This window comes from Pipistrellus kuhlii, unplaced genomic scaffold (assembly GCF_014108245.1).
Source record: "Pipistrellus kuhlii isolate mPipKuh1 unplaced genomic scaffold, mPipKuh1.p scaffold_m20_p_53, whole genome shotgun sequence".
Classification (NCBI taxonomy): Eukaryota; Metazoa; Chordata; class Mammalia; order Chiroptera; family Vespertilionidae; genus Pipistrellus; species Pipistrellus kuhlii.
In genome coordinates, this window is record NW_023425555.1 from 662,087 (window position 1) to 678,132 (window position 16,046).

Consider the following 16,046-nt stretch of genomic DNA (forward strand, 5'->3'; position numbering starts at 1 on the left):
CCGGTCTGTTTTCATATGGACGTTAGTTTGCTTCCCTTTAGTTTTAGAGGCGCATGGGATCCTTGGTTTGGCATTAGGGAAGTCACTTCCATTGTGGTCTTACATCTTATTACTCCCCCCCACACACACACACACACATGCGCACATGCACACGCACACACACGCACCCGCACATGGCTTTGAGAACGCCCGCCTTTGTGTGCCCTGGTGCCGTACTGTTTGCCGGGTCACACACTGGCAGCCCGCAGCCTGGCAGCCTGGGAGCCCGGGTCACAAGCCCCCGTGCCCGGCGCTCGGCAGACCCAGCTGGTCTCGGGAGAGACACTATCCGGGTCCCTTCTGTCCCACCCGCTCCCCCAGCCGCCCTGCCTCGGTGTGACTGGTTCCAGAGGAAACTCTTGTCTCCATCCCTTGGCTTAGCCCTGGGCAGCGAATAAACCTCTCTCTCTTTATGGAAATTGCCCCATTTAAGTGAGGGAACTTGCTAACCATCACCGAGCTTCTAACCAGCGAGCATGTGTCAGTCTAGAGCACATGTGTCAAACACAAGGCCCGCGGGCCAAATCCATCCCGCCAGGCCTTGCAATGTGGCCCGCACCGCGCTGTCATCACTGCACTCCGCTGCGTTTCCATCACAATGACAGTTTATGACTGTTCAGTAAACCATTCGGCCCGCGATTTAGGCTGGATTTTAGATTTTGGCCCCTTCTCTGATTGAGTTCGACACCCCTACTCTAGAGTCTAGACGCTCTCTCCATTGGTGTTTTCCACTGAAATCGCCTGCTCAGAGGAAGGACGGCGGTTGTTTTTGGAGGGAATCAAGATGCGAAAATACGCTCAGACGGAGGAGAGCAGCTGAGGCGGCTCCACACCCTGCAGGGCTGGCTCTGAGGAATGTCCCGAGGTTCCCTCAGGATGGCCCAAAGCCTGTCCGGACCTCTAGAGGCCGAGGGCCAAGAGTGCATGGGGGAGGGAGGGTTTGTTTTCCGTTTAAACCTTCCACCCACATTCTCTGGGGAACCCGCTGTCCCTGTCACTTCGGGGATGGGGACTTTGGCCTCAGCCTGGGTCTGGGGAGAGATGGGAAGCAGGACTCAGACTCGGGAGCAGTGCCTGCGACAGGCCCTGTGTTCTGTGACGAAACCTGAACTTGAAACGGCCTTGGACTTCAGTGTGGCCCCCGACAAAGTCTTAGCTAAGGCTTGTCTGGATTCTCCCCGAGTCCGAGCGTTTCCCCCGCCCTCCCCCTGCAGCCTCGCTCTTGCCTTTGGGAGTGGCGGGCCGGAGCGTAGGGCTTGGGGCCTGGTCTGCATGCGGGATGCTGGTGTCGTGGGAAAGGCCTGGGCTTACTTCCCGCCCGCCCGGTGACTGGGGGCCGCCCGCCGCCCGCTGTGCTCAGGAGGCCCACCCACCGGCCTCTCCGGGTGTTTCTGTTCGCTCTGCAGGGCGCGGCGCCCGAGGACTTCAGCAACCTGCCGCCCGAACAGAGGAGGAAAAAGCTCCAGCAGAAGGTGGACGAGTTAAATAAGGAGATGCAGAAGGAGATGGACCAAAGGTAGAGTGGGTCGTTAAGAAATCCGAGTTCAGTTTGGAAAGACAGGAAGTCCTGGATTTTAATAGAAGCGCTAGTTCCAGCCACGTGTTGCCTGGCCTCCTGGGCTGCTCTGTTACAAACCGGAGGGTGCTTTTATCCGGAGGTTTTATTCTGAGTTTGGGGGACAAACTATGTAGGATTATCTCCTTTATGGTGTGAGAGCGTAAGTGAGCTTTTTTATATTGTACAAATGAGGATGAGAAAAGTGACCCCACCCTCTCCCTGCCCCACATCCTAGCGTTGGGTCCAGAACATCCGTGTCTTCCTGCTTCACGGTAAGTCACAGCTAGCCTCATCCCCATGGGGAGCGCACAGAGGGGGCCCAGAAGACAAATCACAGTGTGTCTTAGACACAGCCCGGCCCTCGGGGCGTCAGTGTGCCCTGGCTCTGAGGAGGCGCTGCCCGGCCCCACTGTACGGCTCCCCATTCTCCAGTGGGAAGAAACAGACAGGAAGCAGGAAGCAGATGATGTGATGTCGGGAATGGCACGTGCTGTGAAGGAAAAGGAAGGAGAGCCGGTCAGGGGCTGGCGGTGCAGTGGGCCGAGGGCTCCAATGGGGAGATGGCCTTGGAGGGGTGCGGGGCGGGGGTGCGGAGGGAGCAGGCAAGACACGGGCTGAGCTGCGAGGAAGCGGGCAGGGGGTGGTGAGGGTCGCCGACATTCTCTTAAACTGTTGCCCATGGCTCAGACAGTTTGGTTTGTTCATCTTGTGTCATTGGCTTAGATTTCTCGTTGCTCTAAACTTCTAACCACTCAAGCCCCACTGAGAGCCCCCTAAGCCAGGCCTAGTTCCCCGAGCCCTTCGGAGCTGACAGAGCCGGAGCCCGAGCGTGTGTGCGTCCAGGCCTGGTGCGTCCAGGCCCCGCGAGCAGGCTGCGGTGTGGGCTCCCCAGCACGGTCTCGGGAAGGCGTGGGGACCACAGAATGCGGCCTCAAGCCCCCGTGGCCCACCTGCCATGGATACCAACTGTGGGTCCCATTCCTTTTTATTTTAAATATTTTTATTGACTTCAGAGAGGAAGGGAGAGGGAGAGAGAGATAGAAACATCAATGATGAGAGAGAACCATTGATGGGCTGCCTCCTGCAGGCCCCACACTGGGAATCCAGCCCACAACATGGGCGTGTGCCCTGATCGGGAATCGAACCGTGATCTCTTGGTTCATGGGTGGATGCTCAGCCACCGAGCCATGCGGGCCAGGCCAGGTTCCATGTCCTAAGAGTTGAAATAGTGTGAAGTCACATTTCCAAGGCGACTAGCCGGGCTTCTTCGTGACGTGAACATCTTGCAGCCCGCAGGGCCCGAGGCCGAGGCAGCTTCGGTTTGCAGGCGCATTCCCGCGTGGAAGTTTGGGTTTTGTTTGGATTGACTTACACGTCTTGCTGCAGACGGGGAGCCCATCCCGAGGGGCAGCTGCGTGTTAACGCCGGCCTCTGGATGATACACCGGGGAGCAGGGCTCTTTCCTAAGGAGACGTTTCTGGAGTGCGGACCCGGATATTCCCTCCACCCACGCTCCCAGCCCGGCTGCGGGTCACGTGGTTTTCAGCCTCCCCCTCCGTCTGCTCGCTTTTCCAGAGAGGCCATCACCAAGATGAAAGACGTGTACCTGAAGAACCCTCAGATGGGAGACCCCGCCAGTCTGGACCACAAGCTGACCGAAGTCATCCAGAACATTGACAAGCTGCGGCTCGAGGCCCAGAAGTTTGAGGTACGAAGAGGCTGTTGGGGGGAGGGGAGGGGAGGTGATCGACCAAAGACCTTGTGTGCATGTGTGCATGGCCGTGGCCACAGACAACAGGGTGCTGAGGGCCTGGGGCGGGGCAGGGAGGGCTGGAGGGGCTCAGTGGGGGGGAAGGGAACATCTGTAATATGTGCAGCGATAAGGAATTATTAAAAATTAGGAAGGAAGAGAAAAAGGAAAAAAGAGAGAGAGAGAAAGATACCTTTAAAAAGAAAAAAGAAAAAAGACAGAAAAAGCTGTTGCCTCGTGAACGGGCACTAGTTCAAATGCCGCCGAAGGTGACTGTCCACGCTGATTGCTGTGGACACACTTCTCTTCGCTCAGGACCCTCCCGAAAAACCGCGGGAAGGGAAGTGTGGCTTTCAAACTGAGTCAGTTCCCCATGCTTCCCAGTGTGACCTCAGGTCACAGAGTTTGGGAACAGAAGGAACCAGAAGTGACTTATCCCAAGCCACACAGCTGTTCGCAGCCCGGGGTTGGACAGGGTCCAGGCCCCCTGCCCGCGGGGACAGCTGCCTACGTATGCTCTTTCCACTTCCGCCTCGGGAAGGAACGGAGCCCCGGAGTCTGTTATGTGGGGGCCCTGCCCCTGTCCCTCTCCATCAGCCTCTGCCCAGAGCCGCCGAGCCGGCTTCCAGGTTTGGGGGGCTCAGCCGGTCTCCCGTGGCTCTCGTTCCAGGCCTGGCTGGCGGAGGTGGAGGGCAGGCTCCCGGCCCGCGGCGAGCAGCGCAGGCAGAGCGGCCTGTACGACGCCCAGCCCGCCCCGGCCGTCAACAACTGCGCGCAGGCCCGGGAGAGGTACAGTATCCGCGCCGCCCCGCCCCGGCTCCTCCATCCTGGACGGAGCCTCACTCAGATCCCAGCGCCTCTGAGGGGGCTGTGTGCTCCCATCATACTCTGGCTCCGCGGGGACCCGTTGAGATGGTCTCCGTTGCCAGCTCCGGGCCGCACCGCGGGCGGACGGGCGGGCGGCGGCGGCACCCTCCGGCTCGGTCGCTATAGTTGCCGTGTGCTTTCTTTCTTGAGCAGCCCGGATGGCAGTTACACGGAGGAGCAGAGCCAGGAGAGCGAGGTGAAGGTGCTGGCCACGGACTTCGATGACGAGTTTGACGACGAGGAGCCGCTGCCCGCCATCGGGACGTGCAAGGCGCTCTACACCTTCGACGGTAACGCCCCGCGGCCAAGCTCCCCGCGGCCCCCGAGCTGTCCGCACCGGCCCCCGAGCTGTCCGCACCGGCCCCCGAGCTGTCCGCACCGGCCCCCGAGCTGTCCGCACCGGCCCCCGAGCTGTCCGCACCGGCCCCTGAGCTGTCCGCACCGGCCCCGCCCGTGGCCGCCTCTCTCTCTGCTCAGCCCCAGACCGTCCTCTCCGCCCTCTGTCCTGCGGGGACCGTGGTCCCCGTCGGGCTGCTGGCTGTGTGTTTTGCCTTTTTCTCCCTGTAACGGAGCAGCCTGCGTGGGGCTTACCGAGACTGCGGCAGAGTAGGAGTCGTGGTTATTTCCTGCTTCCGTCCCACACTGGCAGAGCTCCCGTCCTGAGAACACTCCCCAGGGGGTGGGGTGCAGGCAGCACGGGTGTGGCGTCCACCCCGGAGGACAAAGCAGAGTTGTGTCTAGCAGGCGGGGCACAGACGGGAGGGAGGCCCGGGGACCAGGCCTGGGGGGCAGATCCCGCATCCGGGAGGCGCACAGACAGGTGGGAGGAACACACCGGGGCCGCGGCACTTCCTCACGGGCGTTTAGAGAACTCTGGGCTGCAGGGCATCGGGCGTGGGGCCGGGGCTGAGCCCAGGGGTCAGGTGGCCAGAGAGGAATATAAGACCAGAGGCAGGCAGTGCCCGTGGCGGGGAGGGGAGAGTAAGGGACACATTTGGAGGAGCCGAGAGGACGGAAGGTTAACCCTGGGGAAGTCCCTGCGGCCCGGCCAGGCGGGAGGGGGCACTCCTGGCCTTGCTGGAAGGGGCAGGGCCGGGCACCTGCGGACCCACCTCTGCTGTCCCTGCACCTGTTTCCTGGCCAGGCGCCTGTGCCCAGAAGCCTCACGTGTTCTGTTCTCGTTCCAGGCCAGAATGAAGGGACCATCTCAGTCACGGAAGGAGAGACGCTGTACGTCATCGAGGAAGACAAGGGGGACGGGTGGACCCGCATTCGGAGGAACGAAGACGAAGAGGGCTACGTGCCCACGTCCTACGTCGAAGTCTATTTGGACAAAAATGCCAAAGGTGCTAAGACTTATATTTAATACGGCTTTCTAAAAAAACTGTTTAAAAGCAATTGGAGGTGTTTCTCCCGGCTACCGTGACTGTTCCAGGCGGTTCTTCAAGGCCTGGCCCGAGAGCCGCCCGCACAGCCCGCCCGCCTGCGAGGCGCGGCCGCTCCGGATTCCTCGGTAGCTTTGACTGGTACTGAGTTTCGCTTGCCGATGGCATTTTATGTGGAAAGCTGCCAACTGCCAGTTTACAGCTGTGTCACTGGAAGTCGGGGAAACCCGCAGCGTCTGTAGATAACAACAAAAAGTTGCCTTTCTAGCTTCTAATCACTATTTCCAAGGCCACACCCCCCGCCCCACCCCTGAGCGCGGTGGGTTCAGTCCTCATTTGTATCCAGTGCCTGCCACCAGTGGAACCACCACATGCTGTAACTTAGCAAACTGAACTGTGCTCGTTGGTTACATTCCACAGCCATTCACATAAAGCTCCTCCTTGAATAAAAACGCAAATAGAAGATTCGTTTATTGGTATCAAAAGTGTGTAATCTTACCTAAGCCTGGTTAAGGTCACTGTTAGATCATCAAGACTATCCTATCATGTCCCAACAAGCGTTGAAATCTGGAAAGGTTTGGTCAATTTACCCAGTTTTGTTTGTTTGTTTATTTGTTAATCCTCACCTGAGGATATTTTTTTTCATTGCTTTTCAGAGAAAATGGAAGGAGGGAGGGAGAGAGAGGGAGAGAGAGAGAGAGAGAGAGAGAGAGAGAGAGATGGACTGGTTGCACACACCCCAATCAGGGATGGGGAGGTACATGCCCTTGATCAGGACTCGAACCTGAGACCCGTGGGTGTGTGGGCCGACGCTAACCAGCCAGCAACACCGGCCAGGGCCCCTGTTGATTTTTATACACGACTGTCCCTGTCCGCTGGGAAGCTGACAGAGCGGCCAGCTTTGGAGTGCCCTCTAGGGGAGCGCCTGGAAGAGCAGCTTCGCCCTGCTCTGTCCTGTCCGAGAGTATGTGGGCAGCGGAGCTGCGGTCGGCTGACCCTCCCCAGGTGGGGCTGTGTCCACACAGACACAGACCCCAGCACCTCGCTTTTCAAAGCGGGGATGGAAAGAAATCACTGGCATCTTTAAGCCCCAACATGTGGGCTGAGTGAAGGATGGTTTTAGGGTGGCCAGCGGGCCTCATCCGGTTAACACAGCGTCTCTCCATCTCCCGGGGAAACTGGGTCACCCGGGGACTGGCGTTTTGAAGTTGGCAGGACGGGTGGAGAGACAGGCGGTGCCCCGCCCAGCATCCGCGCCCATTCCCAGGTCCACCTGCGATCGCGGGGGACGGCGGCCAGGGCTCCCCTGAAGGTGTCGGTCCCGGTTCTCAGTCCGTCCCTGTGGCTTTGAGAGGGATTCGTGTCCTTCCCGCCTTTAGGAGATGAGCTCCTTGCCTCCACACCGAGGGCTCTGGGAGCTGATTTTTTTTTTTTTAATATATATTTTATTGATTTTTTTACAGAGAGGAAGGAAGAGAGATAGTTAGAAACATCAATGAGAGAGAAACTTCGACCAGCTGCCTCTTGCACACCCCCTACTGGGGATGTGCCCGCAACCAATGTATTGATACATGCCCCTGAACGGAATCGAACCTGGGACCCCCTCTCTCTCCCGCCCCCCGGCCCCGTCCGCAGACCGACGCTCTATCCACTGAGCCAAACCGGTCTCGGCTGGGAGCTGGTTTTTAAAGCCACAGCACGCCCTGGGTGGGCGTCCAGGACCCGGCGAGAGGGTGGGAGTTTGCTGCTGCCTCCCGCAGGGAGGTCACAGCCATTGCTCCCAAGGGCCACTGAGGGTGCTGGCCTGGCCTTTAAGAATGCCTTTTGTGTTTAAACACACGGTCCCGGAGCTTGCTGAGCGAGGGGGTCTCGTCACACAGGACACAATTGGCATACAGTCCCGAAGGCAGAAAACCGATGGGTCAGCCTGATGTTTTTAAACAGAATTTTGTGATTCCAATTTCTTCGGAACGTTACACCCACCAGGGCTCGCAGCCTGAGCCCAGCCCTCTCGGGACTCAGTTCCCCTCCCTGCTGAGCACGGCAGCGAGAGAACCAGCCGCCCTCAGAGCAGGCTGTGGCCCAGGAGCAGCAGGCGGGTAACCTCATTTCCGGGGAAAGCAAACACAGTGAAAAAGCCTGAAATGGGGCGAGAACACATTAGCCTTTAGAAAGCGGCCCTGAAAGGATGGCATCCGGGAGGTTTTCCCTCTTTTGCTTTTTGTTGGGTTAGTTTTCCCTTCAGCGGGATGCAGATTTGATTCCGAAAGCAGCTCGGTTGGTTTGGGGGCGGGGGCCGTCCGGGGGCATAAATTCCATTGTTAAGTTGTACCCTCTGTGCCCACGGCCCCGGAAGGGATGGAGCACGGACTCCGCAGTGATACTTTGTCGTTTCACTGAAACGGCTCCCACAGGATCCGAATGTCCCTTCCGCCCGGAGTTTACTTTGTTCTCCTCCCTGGTTATCTGTTCAAACACCGGCGGCCAAGACTCGGCTTGTCTGGCCACGCCTTCTCCGCTTCCCTCAGCACTTCTGCTACCCACGTGTGTGCGGAGCCATTATTCCCTTCCGTTCGCAGATCCGGCCGCCCCCGGGCTGCCCGCCCGCCCCCCGCCACCACCCACCTCACCCACGGGCCACCCTCCGCTCACCCCCCGGGGCCGCCCACCCTCCACACCCCCCCTCACCCACGGGCCACCCTCCGCCCACCACCCCCTCACCCCCCCGGGGCCGCCCGCCCTCCGCCCTCCGCCCTCTGCCCTCCGCCCTCCACACACACACCCACCCCCCACCCCCCGGGCCGCCCGTCTGCGCTCCGCCACCACCCCCCTCATCCCCCGGGGCCGCCCGCCCTCCGCCCTCCACACACACACACACACACCCCACCCCCCGGGCCGCCCATCCACCCTCCACCCCCCCCCCCCTCACCCCCGGGGCCGCCCGCCCTCCGCCCTCCGCCCTCTGCCCTCTGCCCTCTGCCCTCCGCCCTCCACACACACACACACACACCCCACCCCCCAGGCCGCCCATCCACCCTCCACCACCCCTCCCTCACCCACGGGCCACCCACCACCCACCACCCCCTCACCCCCCGGGGCCGCCCGCCCTCCGCCCTCCGCCCTCTGCCCTCTGCCCTCTGCCCTCCGCCCTCCACACACACACACACACCCCCTCACCCACGGGCCACCCTCCACCCACCACTGCCCTCACCCCCCGGGGCCGCCCGCCCTCTGCCCTCCGCCCTCCACACACACACCCATGGGCCACCCTCCACCCACCACCGCCCTCACCCCCGGAGCCTCCCCACCCCCCTTTATTCCCCGGGCCGCCCTCTGTCTGCACTCTCGTCCTGTGCCTGTGTGGCGTCTACGACGTGACGCTTTAAAGATGCCTAAATATTTAGACTCCAGTGGCTCCCGCCGGCCCTGGGCTGGGACCGTCCGCTCTCGGTTTTGTTTTGGAAAGTGCGTGCACCAGCCTCCCCCAACACGTGTGTGCGTGTGTGTGTGTGTGTGTGTGTGTGTGTGTGTAGCATGCACTGCAGACGCCACCTAAGAGCCCCGAGGACCACTTGACCGCGCCGTGTTAACGCTCTGCTCTTTTGATCTGTTTGTTTGCTGGTGACTCCGCTGCCTAATGACCTTTTTGTTTTTGGAACCGGAAGCCAGCCGGAGGGAGGACCGTCGGTAGCTAGGGCCCTGCCGGCAGCTCCGCTCCGGCTTGTAGACACGGGGCTCTGAGTAAGTGCCCGCCTCTCTCTGTCCTCGCCTGAAAGGACAGGCTCTGTGGCTCCTCTCAGCTGTACCCCGTCCCCCTCTAATAACCGGTTCTCCTCCGTGTGGTCGGTGATGCGTCCCTTTCTGAGACTGTGACTGCGCCTGTTCCCCGGCCCGCGGATCGTCCCACCCAGGGCTTCTAAACACCCCGCCCTGGGCCCTGCGCCCTGCGTGCCCGAGGGCCGAGTCTGTCTGGTTTCTCTGCTTCCCTGGAGAGGAAGAACTTTCACTGGTTACCATAGGCCTCTGTGTGCGCTGGATGTTGACGGCCGGGGCCAAGGTCTGAGAACCGGCCCGCCTCCTGGCTTTGTTCTGGGAGGCCAGGCACCTTCCTTCTCTCCAAACTGAGCTTGTGGGGAAGATGAGCTGGGGGGGACGGGGTGCCACCATCCTCTGGGGGCTGGGTTTCTCTGGAGGAAGCCTGGAGACCAAACCGTGAAAGTTCTTATCTGTGGTGTCGGGTGGTAGCCAATCTCGCTCTAAGGTTGCCCTCTTTCCCCCCTCTACTCCCCCATCCCCCCGGGCAGTGCAGTGTGCCTGCCCCTGGCCTCGGCCCCCTCTAACAGAGCTTTCCTTCTGTTTGTGTTGTAGATTCCTAAGGCGCCGAGGAGCCGGGGCCGGAGCCGGAGCCGTCCCAGTGGAACCCTCCGGGCTGCTTGTCTCCACGACCAGGCTGGGAGCCTGGCCGGGCCACCGAGCGGCCGCGTCTTCGGGCCAAAGGGATGGCCCTGCTGCAGCCGCCTGCCTCCGCTTTCCTTTCTCCACAGCATGCTCCCGCCGCTCCCGTGGCCTCCATCCCGGCCCCCACCCAGCAGGACCACGGAAAGAGCGGGCACGGCTCCCCCCACACACACTCCGGCCCCGGCCTGTCCTCCCAGCGGCTCCGGCCCGTCCACGGTTCACGCTGTGCCTTCGGTGACAACCTGCCGCCCGTCTCCCGGGAGACCACGGAGCCTGGGCAGGAGGGCCGGACCCGCCAGGCGGACTGCGCCCGGCGCCCGTGACGTGGTCCCTCACCTGGGCCCAAGCCCATCGCCCGTCCGTGGGCCTTCCTGACGCGGGACCTGGCCTCAGGCTGAGCGTCGGCCCTCGCAACACCTCACGGCCTGAGAGCCTCACACATACATGTATATCCGTGTGTGCACATGCATGCACACAGTTTTGGTTGGGGCCCTGCCTTCAGTGGGTCCACACTGGAAGTCGAATTCCAGTCCTCGGCCCCACCCTGCTGTCCCCAAGAACGGCAGCTGTGGCACCGGGTGGCCGAGGAGCGCCCCCACACTCTGCGTGAACTCGCTGCACAGTGAGAGCTCCCCCCTCTGGGGTTCCAAGATCTCCGCCTCGAGGATCCCAGTGCTTCCGTCGCCAAAGGTCCTTTGTGCTGCCCTGGGTGTGGCCTGCGGCTCAGCCTCCACTTCCGTCTTGTGCTCTGGGCCACGCAGACACGGAACTCCCTGCGTTTGCCTCCTGGGCTGCCTCTCCTTCGGCGCCACTCACGCCCCGGGCGGCGGGGCTTCTGTTTGGGGGCCGCAGGCCGGGAGCTCGGTGGAGCCAGGGGTGTGGGGTAGCTCGGTGTCACCTCCTGCATCCTCAGTTCTCATCGTGGATAAGTCCAAGACAAGGCAGTCTCCTAGGAGCCAGAGGGTAGGGATGGGGCCGGTCCTGAGGGGCGGGCCCGTGGCCAGTAGGAAGATGGCTCCTCTCGGCAAACCCGGGGTGACCGCACACCACCCTCTGGTTAGCTCACCGACCCTGGTGACTAGGCCCTGAGCGAGCTGGTGCCGGGGGAGCAGGGGAAGGAGGTGGCGTCAAGTGGAGTGTGAGTGAGTGGCCACTGGGCCCTCTCACTCTTTCTTCCCAGAAGTGGGGCTGGGCCCAGACCCCGCAGAGGGAGCAGCCAGCACAGCAGAAGCCAGTCCCGGGAGGGGCGGGCTCAGCAGGTGGCTGACACTGCAGCCAGGGTGCCAGAGGAGTTAGACCCCTCCGCCCACATCCCTGCAAACCCACAGCAGCGTCCAGGGCTGCTCTGGGACAGTGACCTGGTCTCCAGGATCCAGTCACCTCGTCCGCAGGCCGCTCTCCCACGCTCACGGATGTTACGGCTCCGAGTCTGCCCCAGAGCCTCGTGCATGCGCACTGCGTCTTCTGATGGGTCCGGCCGGGCACTGCCGCAGCCTGGGGGGCAGGCAGAGGCTGCATCAGCCTGTCCTGTTCACATCTGTGCTGTTCACGTCTGTGCCGCTCCGTACAGAACATGCTTGTGTCCCCGCCCCTCTCTCCCTTCCGCACCCCTGCGCCCGACAGCGTGGAGACCCCGTGCCTGCCCCTCGGCGCTCCGCTCTGCCCAGCGGCGATCCAGGAAGGAAGCGGTTAGCCGCCAGCCCTGCGCGGCCGTTTACTCCCTGTGGATCCGTGTTACCACGGAGCCCCCGCCTCTCGTAGGAGCCGGACCTCCCCTCGTGCCGCCCGCCTCCCCCGGACGGCTGCCTGTCACTCCGCCGCCGTTAGCATATCGTGTAAGCAGGACACATCTTTAAAGAGCCTGAGACACAGGGACGTGCCCTTTGCCCTCCAGGACGGAACCACGAGGGGCCGGCCCGAGGGAGGGTTTGGTCTGGGCCTGGCGCTCTTAGGCTGCCGGCGTTGACCGTGCCGGCTGGTCTCGCCGGTGGAGCACGGAGGCCTCGCCGGCCTTTGGCGGCAGCTGCCATCACACGAAGTTTACCGAACGGAGAACGGGACATGGTCGATGCTAAGTGTTTTTCCAGAAACGTGGGTTGCGACTAAATGGCTCCACCTCCTGTGCTTCTGTCATCAAAACCGTCTTTATACAAAGTCACCCGACGGGGCGCACCTGGCCACGGCTGGTGTGTGCGGCCCTGGCCCTGGCCCTGGCCCTGGAGGCCCCGCGGCGTGGCCACGGCCATTGCCAAGGCTCCGGAGATGGATGAACCCGAACACAGGCCACGGGAAGGCCGCCTCGGACCTGCACCTCCATGTTAATCTCGTGTCAAATAAACGTCTCCCTGGCGTGGAGTCCGAGTGCTTTGCTGCAGGAGGGGACGCCACTGAAGCAGGTGGAGTCCCTGGGGCTGGGGCTGGGGCTGGTCCGCTCTCCCCATTCCCCGGGCCTGACCAGTCAGTCCTCCCGCTCTGCTGGGGCGGGGCCTGTGGGCTGTCTGACGGGATGGGTGATGGGATTCAGGTGGGCCCAGTCCCGGGGTTCGGGGGAAGCCTGTGATGGCCGGGAAATGGTTCTTGGCAAATTCAGCTGCCACACCTCTAGGGGTTCAGGGCATTTATCAGTGTCTGTGCACGAGCGCTCCAGCCCCCGGCTGCGCGGCTTGGCTGGGAGCCCCTGGTTTCCCTGAGGCTGCAGACTGCGGCGCTGGAGCCTGGCACCTCCAGCCTCCCCCCTCCCCGCTCCCCCGGGCGCTGGAGCCCGGCTTCCATGGCCGGCACCTGGGAGAGACCGACCTCTGGATCCCAAGGGCCTTGGAGCAGCCGGTGTGAGCAGAGCCGTTTGATAAGTCAAGTTGGGCTCACTGCTGAGGGGCCTTGGCCTCCTCCCACGGGGGGGGTGACCCCTCTAGAGCGAGGGCCCCCCAGCTGCCGCGGGCCAGAGCCTCCAGCGGCCGGCCCGGCGTGGTCCCGGTGAGAGCCGGGCGGGGGGCCAGGTGACGGTGCCGCCGGAGGCCTGCTGTTCGCTCGTCCGCAAACGTCTCAGGAGGATGTTCCGGCGTCTGGGGGAGCTTTGTCCTCCGTGGCGAGCAGTCCTGTAAGGTGAGTGTCCCCCCCACAGGGGCCTGCAGGGCTGGGAGCCGGGCCGCCTGGGCCTCCCGCTCTCTGGGCCTTGGTTCTGGGTTGCGGGTGAGGACGCCACGGCCTTGGGAGCTGCGGGGGGAGCCGGAGGCCGTCGGAGGGCGGGCGGCCGGCTCGGCAGCAGCTGGCAAACAGTGGCTCTGACTGAGCTTCTCCTGGCGCCGCCATGGCGTCCCTGTCGCTGACACCACACTGGTCTCTGGTCTGAATGCTGTGTGTGCCCATCTTTTTTTTATATATATAAAGAATTGATTTCAGAGAGGAAGGGAGGAGGAGGAAGAGGGGAAAACCTCAATGCTGAGAGCCGCCTCCTGCACGCACGCACTCGGGCGTGTGCCCTGACGGGATGGAACCATGACCGCCTAGGACACTGAGCCACACCGTCTGGGCTGCACCTGCCCATCTTCATGCCTGACTTGGTTCCAGCCTTTAGGGGTTGACACCTGCTTCTGGTGACTCACTCCACCGGCCGGGGTTGGACACGGGCGAGAGCCATGCGGAGCCAGAGCGGAGGACTGGTTTCTGGCTGACACAGGCACCGGGCCCCTCCTTCCCCACCCGGCACACCCGGTCCTACCGCTGGGCAGACGGGGGCAGGGGCGCCCTCTAGTGGGAGAGGATTCCGTGCCACGAGAGAACTGGGTCCCCCACTGGGTGACAAGGAAGGACATGGAAGTGGGCAGAGCAGGGGTTCAGAGGGGCCCCCCATTTTGTGTTAGAGCAAAGGGGTCTCGGGAATTGTGAAACCCACGGGCAGCTGAAGGTGTAGGAGACGGGAAGGGAACCAGGTGAGCTGCTGCTGCAGAGACGGAGGTGCAGCCTGAGTGCGGAGGGGCAGGGGAGTGGGGTGAAGGGCAGGCCTGGCTCTGGGGGCTCACGTCCCACATATCCGGTCCCTGCCTAGAGGGGGCCTCTCCCTTCTTTTCTGAGGGGAGGCGGCGAGTCGTGCTGCGCAGTGCTTGGCCTGGGGTTCCAGAGCCTGGCGCGGCTCCTGCGGTTCTGTCTGTGTGCTGTGAGTGACTCCCCTCCACGGCCCCCGTTCGCTGGGGACAGCGCCGGCACAAAGGTCCGAGAAGCAGGACCTGAGGAGACCCTCGGAGCCCAGGACAAACGCCTGGGGAGGAAACTCGGATTTCCTCCTCCCCCTCCTGCTCCTCCGGTCCTCCCCCTTACCCTCCCCCCTCCTCCTCGGGTGGCCTCACAAACAGAGGTGGGGAGATTGGGTCCCGCAGCAGCTGCCCCCCACCCCCTCAGTGCCTGTCCTTGCCCCGCACAGGCCCAGCCCTGCCCCGCCCCGTCCTGCAGAACCTGGGCCCAGTTCCGGCTCCAAACACCCCCACCTGGCAGGTGTCAAACCCTCACCGTCCTGGGCTGCTTTCCTGAACACACTGAAAAGCTCCCGGCTCCCTCCCGCCCGCCCGTCCGTCCTGTCTCCGCAACCCACGGCCCTCAGGGCTGGAGCCAGGGGCCTGCAGGAGAGCGTGTCTGCGGGACTCAAGCGGGAGGAGCGGGGAGGCAGCAGGAAGGCCTGAGGGGGGCTGCGCCGGCAGGTGTATTTCTGAGCAGGTTTGTGAGCAGAAGCGCAGCCAGGTGGAGAGGCAGGTACCGAGCAGCCGGCCAGGCTCCCCGGCTGCAGGGGTGCTGCTGGAGGGAGACCCCCGCCCCCAGGGCACAGGATGGAGGCACAGCCCACACTTCCTGTCTCCGGTCTGTGCACGGAGCAGCCGCAGGCTCCTGTGCTGTGTTGGGGCTCCGGCGCTGAGTCGGGCTGAGCCACGCGAGGGCCAGGCATTTCAAGTGAAAACGGGAGACACTTTAAGGCCAGCTGTGCCTAGTTCTTTCTTTCTCTCCTTCCTGTAGCTCAGAGTTTCCCAAACTTCTCTCACGATGAGGATCACCTGGTGGAGCTGTTAAACTAAAGATTCCTGAGTCCCAACTGAGAGGCGCTAAACTAGAATTTTGGGGAACATACAGGTAAAATTGTATACTAAGCTTAGAGCACTAGTTAAGTATACAATTTTACCTGTATGTTCCCCAAAATTCTAGTTTAGCGCTTCTTAGTGGTAATAGTAGTAGTAATCTGTAGTTTAACAACCCCACTTCATCGTGAGAGAAGTTTGGGAAACACTGCGTAGAACAAGCAAACGTCTCCCACCCCAAACCACTCAGGCCCCAGACAAACGTTTCCATTCTCGTCCTCCACGCTCAGCGGGAAGAGCCCAGCCCAACACGCAGGTGGGTCCCACCCCTCGCTCCGGTGTGGCAGAGCAGAGGTCCCGCTCAGGCCCCCGCTGTGGGGAAACGGGGGCTGAGGGGCGAGGGGCGAGGCCAGGCCTGACCCCGCAGTGGAAGGGGCCGCGAGCCGGAGGGCTGGCTTCTCAGGCCTGGCGGGTGCACAGCGGGCAGCACTGCCACCCTTTCATCCCTGTGTGAGCGGAAGTGCCGCACATGCCCGAAGGCACCTCACGTGAAGTTTAAAGGAACAGGCAACACAAGGCCTTCTCTTCCCCCAAGTCCCAAAATACACACCCACCCACCTGCCCGCGGGGACCAGACTGGGCATCGCTCACTGTCCGGAGCTCCGTGCGCCAGGAGAGGTGCCCGGCGGGGCCCAGGGGGCCGGGAGGGCACTGCCGGGAGGGGTGGCACCGAGTCTGTGGTGTGGCGCCAGGAGGGGCCCAGCCCTTGGAGCCGGGCTGGTTCGGGCGCTGCGTCCTCGCTCCTGCAGCCCCTCTGCCATCAGAGCCAGGCAAGACCCTCCTGCTCCCCGTGTCACCAGGAACGCCCGCCCTCCCCCGCACACAGGGCTTCAGGCTTCCCTCCCGTGACGGAGACACAGCGAGGCCGC

The 16,046-nt window shown here is 62.6% G+C and overlaps 1 protein-coding gene across 14 annotated transcripts in view; it reads left to right on the plus strand.

Annotated features, from left to right (window-relative positions):
- Positions 1–12,407, plus strand: part of FNBP1 (formin binding protein 1) — a 94,815-nt gene extending 82,408 nt beyond the window's left edge. For 7 of the 14 annotated variants that reach the window (XM_036416303.2, XM_036416290.2, XM_036416292.2 and 4 more), the window contains 5 exons: positions 1,446–1,555; positions 3,173–3,305; positions 4,018–4,136; positions 4,365–4,504; positions 5,402–6,188. In XM_036416303.2, coding sequence (XP_036272196.1) covers positions 1,446–1,555; positions 3,173–3,305; positions 4,018–4,136; positions 4,365–4,504; positions 5,402–5,580 — 681 coding nt within the window. In that variant the 3' untranslated portion in view covers positions 5,581–6,188. Of the gene's footprint in view, positions 1–1,445; positions 1,556–3,172; positions 3,306–4,017; positions 4,137–4,364; positions 4,505–5,401; positions 6,189–9,967 lie in introns of those variants that run through there. The other 7 variants (XM_036416291.2, XM_036416293.2, XM_036416295.2 and 4 more) reach the window with 2 other exon arrangements.
- The last annotated feature ends 3,639 nt before the right edge of the window (positions 12,408–16,046 follow it).